The sequence below is a fragment of the Jaculus jaculus genome, chromosome 10 (assembly GCF_020740685.1).
Source record: "Jaculus jaculus isolate mJacJac1 chromosome 10, mJacJac1.mat.Y.cur, whole genome shotgun sequence".
Lineage (NCBI taxonomy): Eukaryota > Metazoa > Chordata > Mammalia > Rodentia > Dipodidae > Jaculus > Jaculus jaculus.
In genome coordinates this window covers 22,753,280-22,769,587 of record NC_059111.1, presented here as the reverse complement: position 1 = coordinate 22,769,587, position 16,308 = coordinate 22,753,280, and the positions used below count along the sequence as shown (strand labels likewise).

The window sequence follows — 16,308 nt, the reverse complement described above, 5'->3', positions numbered from 1 at the left end:
TTTCACAAGTAGCCGTCCAAGCTATGGCTGGGGGAGGTAGATTTTGACCTTTCCCCCCCCATGGTCTTCTTGCCAAGGCTCACCATCTCCTCCTGCCCCAGCAGTGGAGAGAGGAGCCGGAGGGCAGTGGTAAGGAAGCAGGTTGGGGTGGGTGGCGTAGCTGTGTGGGCTTGGCTGCTGGAGGCCTGAGTCAGCGGGCAAGCAGGCAGGCAGGGCGGGCCCAGTCCCCACATGCTCCGAGGACATGGTGCAGGAATGTTTCTCCCGCCCAGGCAGGGTCCCTGCCCACCGTATTCTGGCTCCTGCTCCGGCAGACACTGCAGCTCAGCTCAAGCTGTAAACGGGAGATGTTCTGAAGCCCAGAGCTTCGATGGATGGGTTCAGCCAGGGGCCTTCAGAGCAATCTGGCCCACAGATGGGCTCTCTGCCCCAAAGTATCCTGCCACCCTGCTGGGTGAGGTGGGCCAGTCACCACCATTACAAGGCCTCAGAGACACTGTCCATCTAATAAGAAGCTGAACCTGATGTTGCCGGTTCATCCTGACTACACACCCACATATTTAGTAGCATAGGCCTGCATTTAGCACTTGTAATTTGCTTTATGCCACCTCAGGGACACCTTGTCTTCAGAGCGGCTGTCCCTTCAAGTTCTCTTGGATCTCTGATGAGCTGGTCTAGAGACTCAAAAGGTGGCACAAACACAGCCCAGGTGGTGCCATGCTTGTGTGACTCGGTGGCTGTGCAGCACTGTGTAAGGCTGTCACTGTTTGCACAGAACATGGCAGACAGACATATCGGTGAATATATGGCCACAACTATAACTATGCGGTAGCGTGTGGCAGCGTGGCCAGGATGCAACTAGATGAGCGTGTGTCTATATCTGGCCAGATGCAGCCTATGGGTAAGAAATATAAAACTATCTGTTTGTGTTTATTTAGGACAGTATGGACGACGATATCCATGGCTGCAAAGATGAATGGATGACAATGTGGCTCTATCACAGGGCTGTACGGCCCACCTGGCTCTCCCAAGCCTGGCTTTGCTCCACCCAGTGGCACAGACAATGGCACAGAGGCTCACGGCTCTCCTGTGTCCAGGAGGGGACAGGATTAAGGATCTGAGGGCTGCCTCTCCAGCCCCCATGTAAGGCTACAAAGCAGACTCCTTTTCCAGGGCTGGACCAAGATTGGGGACCAGGGGTCCCCCAGCCCCCACCCCAGGTCCTATTAGCTGCTCAGGACAGAAAGAGAGGCCTTGTTTTCCACCCTAGAGCAAACTGAGAGAGGAAACTGGAGGCAGCTGGGCCCAGCTCAGTCTGGCACATCTGCCTGGCATGTGACTATGGCCAACAAGTCCTGCCACTGCAGCGTCCCCCACCACCATGATCCCCCCACCCCCTGCTGGAAGAGATGCTGCCCAGCTCAGGAAAATCTCAGTTTCCAACGCACGCTGGACACAGAAAAGATAGAAGAACAGAGAAAAGACAACCTCATCTCCTACCCAGCCAGAAATTAAGATACCTGGAGCAGGCTTGGCCTGCCTGGTCTAGCCTTCACTGTCTGCTTCTTCCACATCAGAGACCCTCCAAGAATCCACCCGCAGAGTGACAGGCACGGGAAGTGGCTCCTCTCAGCAAACACACAAGAGGCCCACACTGTTCCTTAGGGCAGGAAGTATTAGCAAGGGGACTTTCTAGGGACCATGGGCTAAGAGCATTCCAGAGGGCCTCAGGAAGGAACCCCACCCCCACCCATGCTTGGTGCCCTCTCTGCAGAAGGCTACCTGGAGGTCAGAGCTGAGGAGTAAAAGATAGGAACTTCCTTGGGTGATAGGAAAATGAAGGCAGGCAGGCAGGGAGGGAAGGAGGGGAAAATTCCTCAGAAAGTTCCCAAATCTGACCTAATTTTGACCCAACTCCAGAAGTTTCCTCTAAGGACGCTATGGCCTGAATAAGGCCCATCCCCCCGCCCCCACCTCCCTGCCAAGAACTGCCTGGGCCCCCACCTAACCGAAGCCTTCCATGGTGTGCCTGACTCTGGAAGCCCCCACCCCAGCCTAGCCCCCCACTGCCTCTGAAAGAAGCAAGATTCCGCATGCTCTCCTCGACCCGATGGAAGATGGATTCCTGTTCACTTTGACCAGGGCAAGACCAAGGATGCCGCTACGGGGACATGAGCATTACCACACCCTGGGCTGGGTACCTAGGACTGAGTCGCCCCCTCTCCCGGCCTGGACTGGAGCTTTCCAGGGACAAGGCCGAGTGCTCTCTGAGAGAGGCATTACTGGGACTATGCTGGACACACAGCCTCCTAGGCCGTTCTCCTCTAATCCTCAGTAGACAGTTTAGAGATGAGGAGGGTCAGGTCTGGGGAGGTAGTGCATAGCTAAGGGTCTGGGGTCCCCTCGACTACTGGCTGGACAGATGGCTCAGTGGTTAAGGTGATTGCCTGGGATCACCTCTACCACCACCAACCAGCATAGCCCTTCCTCAAACTTTTGAGATCTTATCGTAAATTTTATGCCCCCCAAGACCACCGAATGTAGCCCAGTGGGTCCTGAAGCAATTCGGGTTCTACCCCTTCCCACATCTCACCATTCCAAACAGAAAAGGCCAAGCATTTGTTCTGTTAATTGTAAAAAAAAAAAAAGGTTTATCAAGAGAAAAACAAGAGAGAGAGAGAGAGAGAGAAGAATCAAGCAGCAGTAACCAGGTGCAGGCCATAACTTCCCAGGAAGACAAGGTGAGCAGGATCAGCCCCCCTCAACCCCTAGCTGGGCCACATCCTGGACCCTGGAGGGTGTAAACATAGGTGGGCAACAGCACAGTGAGGCTAGCCAAGGGCAGGGGGCCTGGAGTCCCTAGCCTCCTCCCCTCAGTTCCCACTAAGCAACAGCAAGGATTCCCGAACTTAAGGTCACAGAGGCCAGGGGCCCTGGGAGCCTGGGACCTGGCCTTGCCTGGAGAATGGGGAGTTACTGCTGGTATCTTGTGGAAGTTCCCTCCAGGAAAGTGCCACAGGGCCCTGTGTTCGTGGCTTATCTCAGCACCTTGGTCCAAAGAAGGAAGAGTGCTTCACGGTCCGTCAATCAAGGGAAAGCAGGGGTTCAGCAATGGAGACAGTCCGCGGCCTACAGAAGGGAGGTGGCCTGCACTCCCTCTGCAGGTGAATGTGGGTGGGGCAGGGAAACCGGGGACCCAGAGCGAAGATGGTCCCTTCCCTCTGTCACACAGGCCTGAATCCCCATGGACAGAACACCAGACTTGCTGGGGGGTGTGGGGTGGAGTTAAGGGAGAGAAAGTCCATGTTGGTCTTCTCCCCCACCCCCCGACAATGTCCTTCACCCCACTTACTGTCTGGCAGGTCCTTGTCATTCTTCAAGATGCTGCTAGAATGGCACCTACTCCACGGAGTATCCCCTGACCAGCAGAGTACTGTGGTCCCTTCTGTGAATGTCTAAGGATCCCTTACTTAATCAACTGTCACTCTGCATTGTTGAACCCCCATTATGGGTGGTGACTTTTTTTTTTTTTTTCCTTTTTCTTTTTGGTTTTTCGAGGTAGGGTTTCACTCTAGTCCAGGCTGACCTGGAATTAGTCTCAGGGCGGCCTCGGACTCACAGCGATTCTCCTACCTCTGCTGGGATTAAAGGTGTGTGCCACCAAGCCCAGCAGGGCGGTGACTCTTGGAGGGCAGACATGTCCCAGCCTAACCCAGGGCCACAGCAATCTATGGAGTCCACTACCTGCTGTGTCCCTTCTCATAATGTGGTGGTCAGGCGACCATGCAGGATAGGCTCCAGGGGAGGCCTGGCCTTTAAGGACTGACCAGCAGCCCAGGTGTTGGCCTAGAAAACACCCATCTCCATTCTCACTCATTTCTAAACTCAGGGGACTTCCTCAGAGTTACTGTTGACACCACAGAACTCCTTCTCTCCCACAAGGAGGAGGAACAGGCTACACACCTCTCCCACCTCCAAGCCCCTCAGCCGCTGCTCGTGCAGGGAGGCCTGAAGTGGGGGACACGGACTGCGGTGACCGGGCCTGAGATGGGCAGGGGCCCCGGCGACGCAGTCAGAGGTGGTCATACATGCGCAGCGTCTTCTCCAGCTGCTGGCCCACTCGCTGGTAGAAGAGGATCTGCTGGCGCAGGTAGCTCTGCATCATGTGCTTAAAGTCGAGCTCGCGGCGCTGGTGGAAGTGGTTCATCTCCGCCTGCAGGGCAAAGCCCACCACGCGGCAGCGCCTGCGAATACCGTCCGCCTCGTCCTGGGCCATGCGGCCCTCGTCGCTCATGCGCTGACTCTCTTTCACCTTGGCAAAGGCGCCTGCCAGGGAAGATCGGAGGACAGGCGGGTTAGGGCTCGAGCCTCCTCCATTCGCTGCTCCCTGCCCGAACAGTGCCCTCAACAGCTCCACTCAGACCTCACCCCTCAACTCCAGACCCACCACCCAGCTGTCTCCATCAGCATGGCCACCTACATCCTTACCCTTCAGGCATCAGCTAAGGGATCGTATCGCTTTCCCTCCGATCACGTGTCAGCCCACCATTCATCAGTCCAGCCCTGCTAAATGTCTTTCTCCACCACAGATCTCACTAACGCTGGCTCCCGTTTCAGACCCATCCTCCCTCCTCCAGGAAGCCTTCCCCCTGCACCACATAACCCCAGAGGTTCCCCAGAATTGCTCTATCTCAGTTCTCACACCCTGTGACTGCCTGCCCCTGGACTATGAGCTAAGGGAGTTTAGGGACTGCTCTGTCCCTCTACGCACTCCACCTTCCAGAATGAGGCTGGATCCAGGCAGATGCTGACACCCTGGGATGCTATGAAAATTCCACCACCTCATCCTGGCCTATGAGACTGTCTCACAGTTCTCAAAGATATCCCCTGAGCTGGATGCTATGCCTGGCTCTCCAATGTCCACAGACAAAGGTCCACAAATATTCCCCCACCCAGGAGGCCTTTGGGAGTAAGCCCTTGTTCCTTCCATACCGACTACGCTCATCCAGCCCTCCCAGCTCTTTCCTACCTTGCCCCTGCCTGCTGGATCCCTATTTATAATTCAAGACCTGCATCAGGTGCCACTTCTGGACTGGAGCCTTGTCAGCACCCCAGGCATGATACCTCCTAGTGTCCCCTGTTCTCTGGCTCCCCAACCCACCATCACGTTGATTCTGCAATATCACTTCAAGGGCCACCTGGTATGTCTCCCAGATATACAAGCTCTGCCTACTCCTCACCCCAAGCCTCCTCAGGATCCAGAGACTGTAACAGACAGCGCCCTCCTGTAAACAGATGATAAATGGGGGATGCGGGCTAAACCTGGGCAGGGCACCCAATCTGAAAGAATTTGAATGAATAAACAAACCATTTCAGTTATGGATTAAAAAAAAACACCTGAGGGGCTGGAGGGATGGCTTAGCAGTTAAGGTGCTTGCCTGCAAAGCCTAAAGACCTAGGCTCGATTCCCCAGTAGCCATGTAAGGCAGATGCACAAGGTAATGCATATGTCTGGAGTTTCTCTCTCTTAAATAAAAATAAATAAGTAAAAATACTTAAGTAAATTTTTAAAAAGGCACTTGAAGCCAGGTGTGGTGGCGCACACCTTTTAATCCCAGCACTCGGGAGGCAGAGGTAGGAGGATCGCCGTGTGTTCGAGGCCACCCTGAGACGACATAGTCAATTCCGGGTCAGCCTGGGCTAGAGTGAGACCTTACCTTGAAAAACCAAAGAGATGGGCTGGAGAGATGGCTTAGTGGTTAAGCGCTTGCCTGTGAAGCCTAAGGACCCCGGTTCGAGGCTCGGTTCCCCAGGTCCCACGTTAGCCAGATGCACAAGGGGGCGCACACGTCTGGAGTTTGTTTGCAGAGGCTGGAAGCCCTGGCGTGCCCATTCTCTCTCTCTCCCTCTATCTGTCTTTCTGTGTCTGTCGCTCTCAAATAAATAAATAATTAATTAATTTTAAAAAAAGAAAAAGAAAAACCAAAGAGAGAGAGAGAGAACAAGGAATGGCCAGTGTGAGAGAGATTTTTTTAAAAAGTCATGGCAGAGTTAATTCCAGGTCAGCCTGGACCAGAGTGAGACCCTACCTCGAAAAAACAAAAAAAAAAGTCATGGAGACAGCACACCTCACCTCTGCACACGACCGCACTCACCATCTGTGCTCTGCCACTGCTCCTTTAAGGATGCTCTCAGGCCTTCTTTGTGCTTCTCTCTCTCTCTTTGTTTTTTCTTCAAGGTAGGGTCTCCCTCTAGCCCAGGCTAACCTGGAATTCACTATGTAGTCTCAGGCTGGCCTTATACTCACAGTGATCCTGAGTGCTGGGATTAAAACCATGTGCCACCACACCCAGCTTCTTCTCTTTTAAATATCTTATTTATTTGTCTGACAGAGAGTATGGACGTGCCAGGGCCTCTTGCCACTGCAAATAAACTCCAGATACATGCACCCTTTGATAGCTCAGCTGGCACAGCGGAGGGCTGTAGACTGAACACAAACTCCAGACGCAACACGCCACTGTGTGCATCTCACTCTACGCGGGCACTGGTGAACTGAACCCAGGCTGTCAAGAGCATGGAATCAACCGCTGAGCCGTCTCTCCAGTCCAGTGTGCTCTTATCATCATTCAAGTAATCAGAAATACTCAAAATGCATTTTACTTAGCCTAGGCCATGGTTCCATATGCTGGAAATAGCCCTGGATGCCTTTATCAGGAACAACACGTCTATTAATTGGCAAGTGCAAATGCATGGGTAATTGGTTACTAGTGGCATTTCCCATAGAGACAGTCTCCAGGGATGCTCTTACAACACCTCAAAGAAATCCGTAGTCCCCAGCTCCCAGCCCACTCAGGCCTTCCAACACCCTCCACTGCTCCTGCTCCATGCTGACAGCCCAATCCTGAGCAACAGAAACAGGCCCACTCCAAGGCCTGTGAGAGACCGGCAAGACACTTCAGAACTGGAGAGACCCTAGTGTAAGGTTCAGGAGTGACCGAGGGCCACAGAGACCACTCTGAGGCAAAGATGGAAGTTTTTATTTGGGGCGGGGGGGGGGGGTACACGGGCTGCCAGGACTGACACTCAAGAGCAGAGCAGTCAGCTTGGGGTTACAGATAGTGGACTTTATAGGCTTTTCAATTTGGGGAAGGTGAGGAAGGGAAGGAATTTCCCTGTTGGGGCAGTAATCTCTGTTCTTTACATTAGCCATGGGCTGAGACCAGAAGTGACCCAGTAAGAAATAAGGGAGAAATAAGGACCTGGAGCCTTGTTAGGCACGGCAAGGATCATGGCTGGGCAATTTCTTGGGGAATGTGGATGATTCACTTCGCCCTCCTGCTTTAACTACATTTTGTCCTGACCTAACACCTAAGGGGGACAGCTGTTCAATCCCACCCCCAACTACTAGAAGAGGAAACTGAGGCACTGAGTGGCAATGATTGGCCTCAGGGCTCCCAGCCTTCTTCCTGTCCCATAAGTGGGAGATGCCTGGTCCTCCACAGCTAGGGGTGGGGGGAGACATCAGCTCTGCTAATAGAAAGCCTATGCTGGGCCTCCAGACAATGGACACAGTGATCCAAGAAGGTCCCAGTGGGTAGGAGGGAGATTAAGAAGAAAGAAAAGATCAGAACAATGAAAGTGGAGTTAAATTTCAACAATTTTGCTAACCCTACGTAAAGCAGAGACCTAGAAGGGGTCTAGATTTCTACCTGCCTGCCGGAGCCTGGGAGCCTGTGATCAGTACTCAAAAGAACTTGCTTTTTTAAAGTATTTATTTATTTGAGAGAAAGAGAAAATGGGGCCGGGCATGGTGGTGCACACCTTTAATCCCAGCATTTGGGAGGCAGAGGTAGGAGGAGATCGCCGTGAGTTCGAGGCCACCCCGAGACTCCAAAGTGAATTCCATAGCCTGGGCTAGAGTGAGACTCTACCTTGAAAAACAAAAAAAAAAAAAAAAAAAAGGAAAGAAAAAGAAAAAGAAAATAGGTATGTCAGGGCTTATGCACCACCATGTGCATATAGCTTATGTGGGTTCTGGGGAATTGAACCTGGGTCCTTAGACTTTGTAGGCAAGTGCCTTAGCCACTAAGCCATCTCTCCAACCCAAGAGGAACTTTCTTATCTATGGATTTGAAGTGAGGAAAGGCTCCTTTTGTTGGTGAGGAGAGAGTGGCCCAAGGAACAAGAATGAACCTATTGCAATTGTCAGGTATTCATAAGCTTGCAATACCTACTGGCCTGGGTTGGATTCCCCTAGTACCCACATAAAGCCAGATCCACAAAGTAGGTGGCGTATGCATCTGGAGCTCCTTTATAGCAGAAGGAGGACCTGGTGCACCTACACTCTACCTCTCTCTCTCTCTCCCCCTCTATGTGCCTTGTTTTCACTGTCTCTTTCAAGTAAATAAATAAGTAACTATTTTTGTTTTGTTTTTTTTCAAGGTAGGGTCTCACTCTAGCTCAGGCTGACCTGGAATTTCACTATGTAATCTCAGGGTGGCCTTGAACTCTGGAGGATCCTCCTACCTCTGCTTCCCCAGTGCTGGGATTAAAGGCATGCACCACCACAACCGGCTTATAAAAATATTTTTAAAGGGCTAGAGAGATGGCTTAGTGATTAAGCGCTTGCCTGTGAAGGAAGCCTAAGGACCCCGGTTCAAGGCTGGGTTCCCTAGGACCCATGTTAGCCAGGTGCACAAGGGGGCGCACACATCTGGAGTTCGTTTGCAGTGGCTGGAAGCCCTGGCGCACCCATTCTCTCTTCCTCTCTCTACCTGCCTCTTTCTCTCTTTGTCTGTTGCTCTCAAATAAATAAATAAAAATGAACAAAAAAATTTTAAAAACATTTTTAAAAATAAAAAAAGCCATGTGTGGTGGCGCATTCCTTTAATACCAGCATTGGTGAGGCTGAGGTAGGAGGATCTCTGTGAGCTTGAGGCCAACCTGAGACTACATAGTGAATTCCAGGTCAACCTGGGCTAGAGTGAGACCCTATGTCAAAAAAACAAACAAATAAATAAGCCTGGCATGGTGGCACACTCCTTGAATCCCAGCACTCACTTGGGAGGCAGAGGTGGTAGGATCACCATGAGTTCAAGGCCACCCTGAGACTACATAGTGAATTCCAGGTCAGCATGAGCTAGAGGGAGACCCTACCTAGAAAGACCAATAATAATAATAAATATTAAAAATAAATAACTGAGGGCTGGAGAGATGGCTTAGTGGTTAAGCGCTTGCCTATGAAGCCTAAGGACCCCGGTTCGAGGCTCGGTTCCCCAGGTCCCACGTTAGCCAGATGCACAAGGGGGTGCACGCGTCTGGAGTTCGTTTGCAGAGGCTGAAGCCCTGGCGCGCCCATTCTCTCTCTCTCTCTCCCTCTATCTGTCTTTTTCTCTGTCTCTGTCGCTCTCAAATAAATAAACAAATTAAAAATAAATAACTGAATAGGGCTGGAGAGATGCTTAGTGGTTAAGGTGCTTGCCTGAGAAGCCTAAGAACTCATGTTTGAATCTCCAGGTCCCACGTAAGCCAGATAGATGCACAGTTAGCAAGCACGCAATGTTGCCCATGCACACAAGGGAGGGCGCACGCGTCTGGAGTTTGTTTGCGGTGGCTGAAGGCCCTGGCGCACCCATTCTCTCCCTCAAATAAATAAAAATTCATTAATTAGTTAATTAAAAGATGCAGTGCTGCTTTAGAGTTTGCATCTCTGAAAGTGGGTCACTAACAGGACTGGACCTCAAGAAACTGAGATGTAACTGAATCAGTGTGCATGAAGTGCTGAGGCCTACACGTGCCACACACTAGGAGTCAGGACGCTATGTACAAACTGCCTTTCTATCCATGAGCTCACAGCAAGTACCAGCCCATGGGTGCTCATGGAAACACTATACTCTGTTTATAAAAGCCCAGGGAGGAAAAAAAAAAAAAAGCCCGGAGAGGTGGGCAGGCTGGTATACACCTGTAATCCCAGCATCTGGGAGGCAGAAGATCAGTTCAGACTCATCCTTGGCAAAAAATAAAGTAAATAAAAATAAATGAGGGCTGGGCATAGTGGCACCTATCTGTAATCCCAGTTCTTGAGGGGCTGAGGTAGAAGGATAGCCATGAGTTTGAGGCCGGCCTGGCACTAGTGAATCCCAGGTCAGCCTGGGCTAGAGAGAGACCCTACCTTGAAAATAAATAAGTAACAAAAAAAAAGTTAAAAAAAAAAATAGCAGGGCGTGGTGGCACACGTCTTTAATTCCAGCACTCAGGAGACAGAGGTAGGAGGATTGCTGTGAGTTCAAGGCCACCCTGAGACTACATACTGAATTCTAAGTCAGCCAGAGTTAGCGTGAGACCCTGCCTTGAAAAAAAAAAAAAAAAAAAGAGGAAGGATTTGATAAAGTTGAGCTCATCTGTCTTCCAAGTAAGAGTTTGCTCCTGGGGCTGAAGAGATGGCTTAGTGGTTAAGGCACTTGCCTGTGAAGCCTAAGGACCCAGGTTTGGTTCCCCAGTAACCACATAATGCTGGATGTACAAAGTGGAACGTGTATCTGGAGTTTATTTGCAGCAGCTGGAGGCTCTGGCATGCCCATTCTCTCTCTCTCTCTGTGCTGGTAAATAAATAAATAAAATTTGCTCCTCCTGGCTGTGCAAGGGCCACCCACTCTGCCTTGACCAAGCCATGAACTCCACAGCCCCTCCACGGAAACTCTGTAGCTCTGAGCCTGCCTCAGATGCACTGAGCATGCCTACTGACTTCTCATTTACCTTATCGACCTAGCTGTCCAGCCCCTGGGGAGTCCCCTCCTCCATCCACCTGGCACAATTGAAACAGCCTGATTAAGGATTCAAACACACACCTGGGCTCCGTACCCGCTCCCCTCAGCACATCACCTCAGTGAACGTGCGTCTTCTACGTGAAATGACTGACATGGCCTTAGCACTGAGCACTCTACCCTGCTGGCTGAGGAGGGAGCCCTGGGCTCTGGCTCTTGCTCTAGATAGTCACTGTCCCCTTCTTTTTTTTTATTTTTGAAATATTACTTATTTATTTGCAAGCAGAGATAGAAGAGACACAAAGAGAACGGGCACACCAGGGCCTCCAGATGCATGTTCCTCTTTTTATTTATTTATTTATTTATTTATTTTTTGGTTTTTCAAGGTAGGGTCTCACACTGGTCCAGGCTGACCTGGAATTAACTATGTAGTCTCAGGGTGGCCTCGAACTCACGGCAATCCTCCTACCTCTGCCTCCCGAGTGCTGGGATTAAAGGCGTGCACCACCACGCCTGGCTATTATTTTTATTTATTTACTTTTCTGCACGTTCCTCTTTGTACATCTGGCTTTACATGGGCACTGGGGAACTGAACTCGGGTCATCAGGCTTTGTAAGAGATCTCCTTAACCACTAAGCCATCTCTCCAGCCCCACTATCCCCTTTTGGTCCCAGGATAATTATTACTAGAGCACCCATTTCTTCCCCAAACCGCCCCAGTGTAACTGGGGCCAGGCCAGCGGGCAGAGCAGGCTGATGGCCTCAATTCAGCTCTGATCAGGCTCCATATCTTATCAATATGGAGACTGAGGGGAAAGAATGTTTGCCAAGGTCAACTCACAGGATGGAGGTGATCTCAGGACCCAGAACCGTATGTCCTGCTCCTTCCTCTGAGGAGGGACTCCATCAAAAATGGACCCCAAAGCCTGCCCGCCGGCCCCCCAACCCCAGTTGCGTCTCAGACCAATCCCAAACCTTCCTCCCTGACTCACTCTAGATACAAGCCAGAGCCTGGAAGCTAGAGTAAGCCCACAAGGGCTTGCCCTGGGTAAGGGATGGTAGGCAGGCTTTACTTCAGGCCACAGGACCTTTGCAAAGGATGGTGACCTCTGACTCTCTGAAACACCTCAAGTGGAGACTCACACGTGACCTCTCCCAGCTGTCTACCTGCTTGTGGTGAAAAGGGCAAACTGGCTTCACTGCCGCTTGCTTTGGTGAGAGCTTGGGAGCCAAGGGTGTTCTGGGCATGAGACTGCCCTCCTGCTTTAACCATGCCCTAAGTGAGAGTCCCCATCCACTGAACGGGAGCAGCTGTTTAATCATTGTGCCCAGCCCCTGCTGCCCACACATGAACATGCCATGCAAGGAGCTGGTTGAACCAGCTCTCCCAGGCCCAGCTCTGTGTGTGGCTCCACTTCCGCACAGGGAGGCACCTGCTTCTCCCTGGCTGGGTCCCTACTGCCATTTATCTCCCCTGCGTGAGCCCAGAGCTGTATCTGTGGCATCAGCCCTTGGCACTGGGCCCTCCTCAGGAGCCCCTTCCTCAAAGGCCTGAGAGTTCACTGCCTGATCCCTGGTGCCCTTTCATAGATAGGAAACTAAGGTCCGGGAAAGCAAGGGGGGGGGGCGGGAAGGGGGAGAGCCACACAAGAACTCAGGTCTTGAATATCCTAGAGCTGAATGGAGGAAGAAGGAAGGTCGGGAGGCGAGGGCCCAGCAAAAGAGAGACGGAAAGGAGGAGAAAGTGAAAGGAGAAAATACTCTGGAATCTAGAGAATTTCTGACAGTAAATTTGGTAATTTTAATAATTTCTGGTAAACAGAAAAGCTGGGTACAAAAGGGAGAGGCGTTTGCCACCCGGCCCCCCAGGCTCAGGCTGCCTTGCGGCCCCACCCAAAATAAAACTCCCCACCAAGCCAGGCCTGACCTCAGGGCCTAGGGTCCACAGAGCCAGCCCCACACCCTGCCTAAGTTCTTCCAGAGTTACCATACAGCCCCAGGGAGGGCCACACCTCTCTCTTGATGTCTGCTTTCCCTTTTGTCTCAGGGTTTAGCCACCTGCTTGGTTAGCCCCCCCCCCCACACTCACTCCTTAAGCGATGGGAAAAGCCCACCTGGGGAAGGGAAGATTGGAAGGACCCTGTGAGCAATGCCCTGGGCCCTTAGTTCTGCTCCCCCAGACCAACCAGGCGCCTGGGTGACCTGGATGAGTCACTTTGCTGGCAGTTCCTTGACAGCCAGCCCCAGCAGTGACAAGCAGGGGCCCATCCTGTCCCTCTCCCATACAGGGGGACATGAGAACTGAAAACATGCTGGGCCTGGGAAGCAGCAAAGTGGATGTTTCCTTAGGGAACTGACAGGAGGAAGGGACAGACCTAGCTGGGCCACAGACACCCTGTGTGGACGTGGACTCCTTCATCTACAAAACAAAGACGGGCATCCTCCCACATAGATAAGGAGCTCACGGGGCAGAGTGGGAGTGTGGGTTCGGAAGCTGCCAAGGCAGAGGAAAGATTGTGTGTGGGGGGGGGGGGGAGACAATCTGTACTAGGCTTTTATCTAGGCTGGACTCCCTGAGCTCACGGGTTCCTCAAGGCCTGGGAGAATGGTCTTCTCTGAGTTCCAAGAACATAAGCTAATACCTTGGGTTCCATGCGTGATGTGTGACTGAGACACAAATGAATACATTGAATGAACAGACAAGAAGGTAAGCATGAGGCTCTATGGGGACAGGAACTGGGCTTGTCCACAATCTCCCTCCACCTAAAATAGCACCTGCCACAGAGTATGTTCTCATCACACTGGTGGAGTCAAGATAGGAAGATGTTTAGGCTGACCCCACGTCTCCAGGATCCAGCAGAGGAACAGTTGGGAGGAGCTTACCTTTCTGCAGGTGGATGATGTCAGGGAAGTTGGAGAGCAGGCCCTGGTAGAGAGAGAGCGTGTCGAGCATCTGGAAGAGGTCGTTCTTGGGCTGCTCAGCAAACATCTCTCCGACGGCTTCATAGGTCCGGCCCGTGTGAGAAATGGCATTGTTGAGGGCCTCGGAGCTAAAGGGGGGATCCATCTGGAAGGCATGGCTGATGGCCTGGAAGGCACTGCCCAGCTTCTGGAATTCTTTGCGGAAGCCCCCAACGTGCTTCCGCACCAGTTCCGATGCCACGGTGCTGAGCTGCAGGACGCTGTCGTCCATCTTTTTGCTGAAGGCCTTAAAGGTGTCCACACGGTCTTCTACATCCTGCAGGTCCTGGTGTTCCGTGGGGATCTGGAAGGTGAGCAGGAAGCTGGCACCCACCATCTCGTCTTTCTCTGCCCTGCGTTTGCCCATCTTCCATTGCTTGTCATCCAGGCAGCTGAGGAAATGCTGAAAGCCTTCATACTGGGACAGCACCGGGTGGCTGGTCATGTGGTCCATCCAGAGGATGAGCCGTCGCTTGCGCTTCTCAATGAAGTCCTCCTCGAAGCGACCAGTGGCCTGTTTCTCGGGCAGGTGGGGCACCGAGATGACAGTGAACTTGTGTAGAAGTCGGTTGTAGAGCCAATCAAAGTGCTTGTAGCGACGGTAAACAGGCGAGGCGGCGTGGGTAGGTGTGAGCTTGTAGGAGATGTAACTTTTGATACCTTTGAACTTGGTCTGCTTGGTAGGGTCCTCCACAGAGCAGGAGAACGGGTGGGGGTTGGCCTTCCACTGGGGGCCGCGGGGACCCATTTCAATGGAGTACGTCTCGGCAATCTTGGCCATCATGGGGACGTCACCGAGGATGAAGGCCTCCACTCCAGAGCGCACAAAGCATGAGAAGCGGTTGAGGTTGCGTCCCACCACGCTGCCTCTCTTAGCAGACGCCAGGCTGTCCTGCCGCTCCAGGGGTGGCTTGGGCCTGAAGGCCATATGCTGGCTAGGGTAGGCACCCGGGTAAGAAAGGTTGAGTGGGGGGTGCCCGTTGGTGCCCAACCCACCAGCCCGTGGTTCCTCCACCACCGTGCATCCGTCATCCCAGTCGTCCCAATCATCATCATCATCATCCTCAAAGCTGCCTTGGTTTGAGAGGAAGCCACTGCCCCCACCGCTCCAGGCCGGATTAGACACACTAGGGCTATTATACAAGCTCATCTGGGTACCCAGGGAGCCTGCGAGGCTGCTAGAGTAGTCGGTATGGTTGGCACTGATGCCAGGACGGACGATCTCCACGTATGAAGCAGGGAAGAGCCCGGTCTCCCCACGGCTGTTCTGCCCCTGCAGCCATCCATCCAGTGAGGTCTCGCTAAAGACAACCAGGTCCTCGTCCTGCTGGATGCTGATTTCTTCCTTGTTCTCGCTGTGGAAGTCATAGAGGGCTCGGCCTTTCAGGGCCATGGCTAGGCTGCGTGGTAGGTAGAGGTGGAAAGGAGAGGGTCCTGCCCAGATCCACGATGCTCTCTCACCAGGATATCCAAGAATGTCCTCCTAACTTGATGCCTATAAACAGCTCAAGGTCAGCCCTTGAGGCAGGCAGGGTCCTTGCACCCACAGATGCTGTCCAACCTCCCTCCCTTCAAAGCAATGTCCATGGCCCCTTGGGGCATCTGCCTGTCAGCAGGGAGTAGTCGCTCATGTCCACAATCTTCTTTAGTTTAATCTAGGTAGTCCTTTGGGGGGGGGGGGGTAGTCTTTTTCTCCTCCCACTCCCAGCAGAAATAATCCAAGTGATCTGGAGAAACCAGCTCGGTTAGACCAAGAACTTTCTTTCACACTTTCTACTGGTTCTACTGGAACAATGTTCTAAAATAGAAGCGAATCACCCGGAAACCACTGTCCCGGAGACCCGGCCAGGGCTTCTACCGTCGTCTCTCTGGCTCGTAGCTCCTTCAGGGTGCTCTGGTTTGGGGAGGCTCTCACATTCCTTTGCAGCTCTGCCCCTTCCTCCTCTCCTCCTGGGTCACTGCGTTTTCAAGAATCCAGAAAATCCAAGAGAAGGGCAAAGAGAAAAGCAGCAGCGCCCTGAATCGATTCCAAGGGTGGATGTGTCCGGCCTCCCAACGAGCCAGGCCAGTGGGGAAAAACAAGGGCCAGAGCTTGCACAACAGGCCGATAACTTTAAACTCCACGAACCTGGCGGTTGAACCCCTGGGCCCTACCGGCTGGGGGGGGGGGGGAGATGTCCTCTTCCCCGCCCCGCAAGTGGCCAGTCCCCCCTCTCCCCCGAAGAACGCAAGGGTGCGCGACGGGGCGCTCAGGGGACTTCTGGCCACTCTCTCGGTGGCCTCTTTTGTTTGCCTAATTCCTCAGCAGTTTCGGAGCCCCCGAGATGACCCTGATGGACGGTCCGACGACCACCCCCCCCCACACACACACACCCTAGTAGAACAAACCTCCACCACGACCACCCCTCCTCGCCCCTTGGTGTGCCCGCGAAAACTCAACAGCGCAGTTTGCAGACGGAGCTCTGGAGAGTGGATGATTGCGGCCCGAGGTCTGTCTGTCCGTCCGTCCGTCCGTCCGTCCGTCCGTCCTCCGCGCTACCCCGGTGGAGCCGGCGCCCCAGCCTCTTCCTCCCGCACCCGCAACC

The 16,308-nt window shown here is 52.9% G+C and overlaps 1 protein-coding gene across 1 annotated transcript; it reads right to left on the bottom strand.

The window, feature by feature from the left end:
* Window positions 1-2,067: 2,067 nt before the first annotated feature.
* On the bottom strand, window positions 2,068-16,308 carry Snx33 (sorting nexin 33). The gene is made up of 2 exons (XM_004660418.2): window positions 13,646-16,308; window positions 2,068-4,326 (listed from the first exon to the last, which is right to left on the bottom strand). The coding sequence occupies exons 1-2, from the start codon at window positions 15,114-15,116 to the stop codon at window positions 4,073-4,075; spliced, it is 1,725 nt and encodes a 574-aa protein (XP_004660475.1). The 5' UTR covers window positions 15,117-16,308; the 3' UTR covers window positions 2,068-4,072.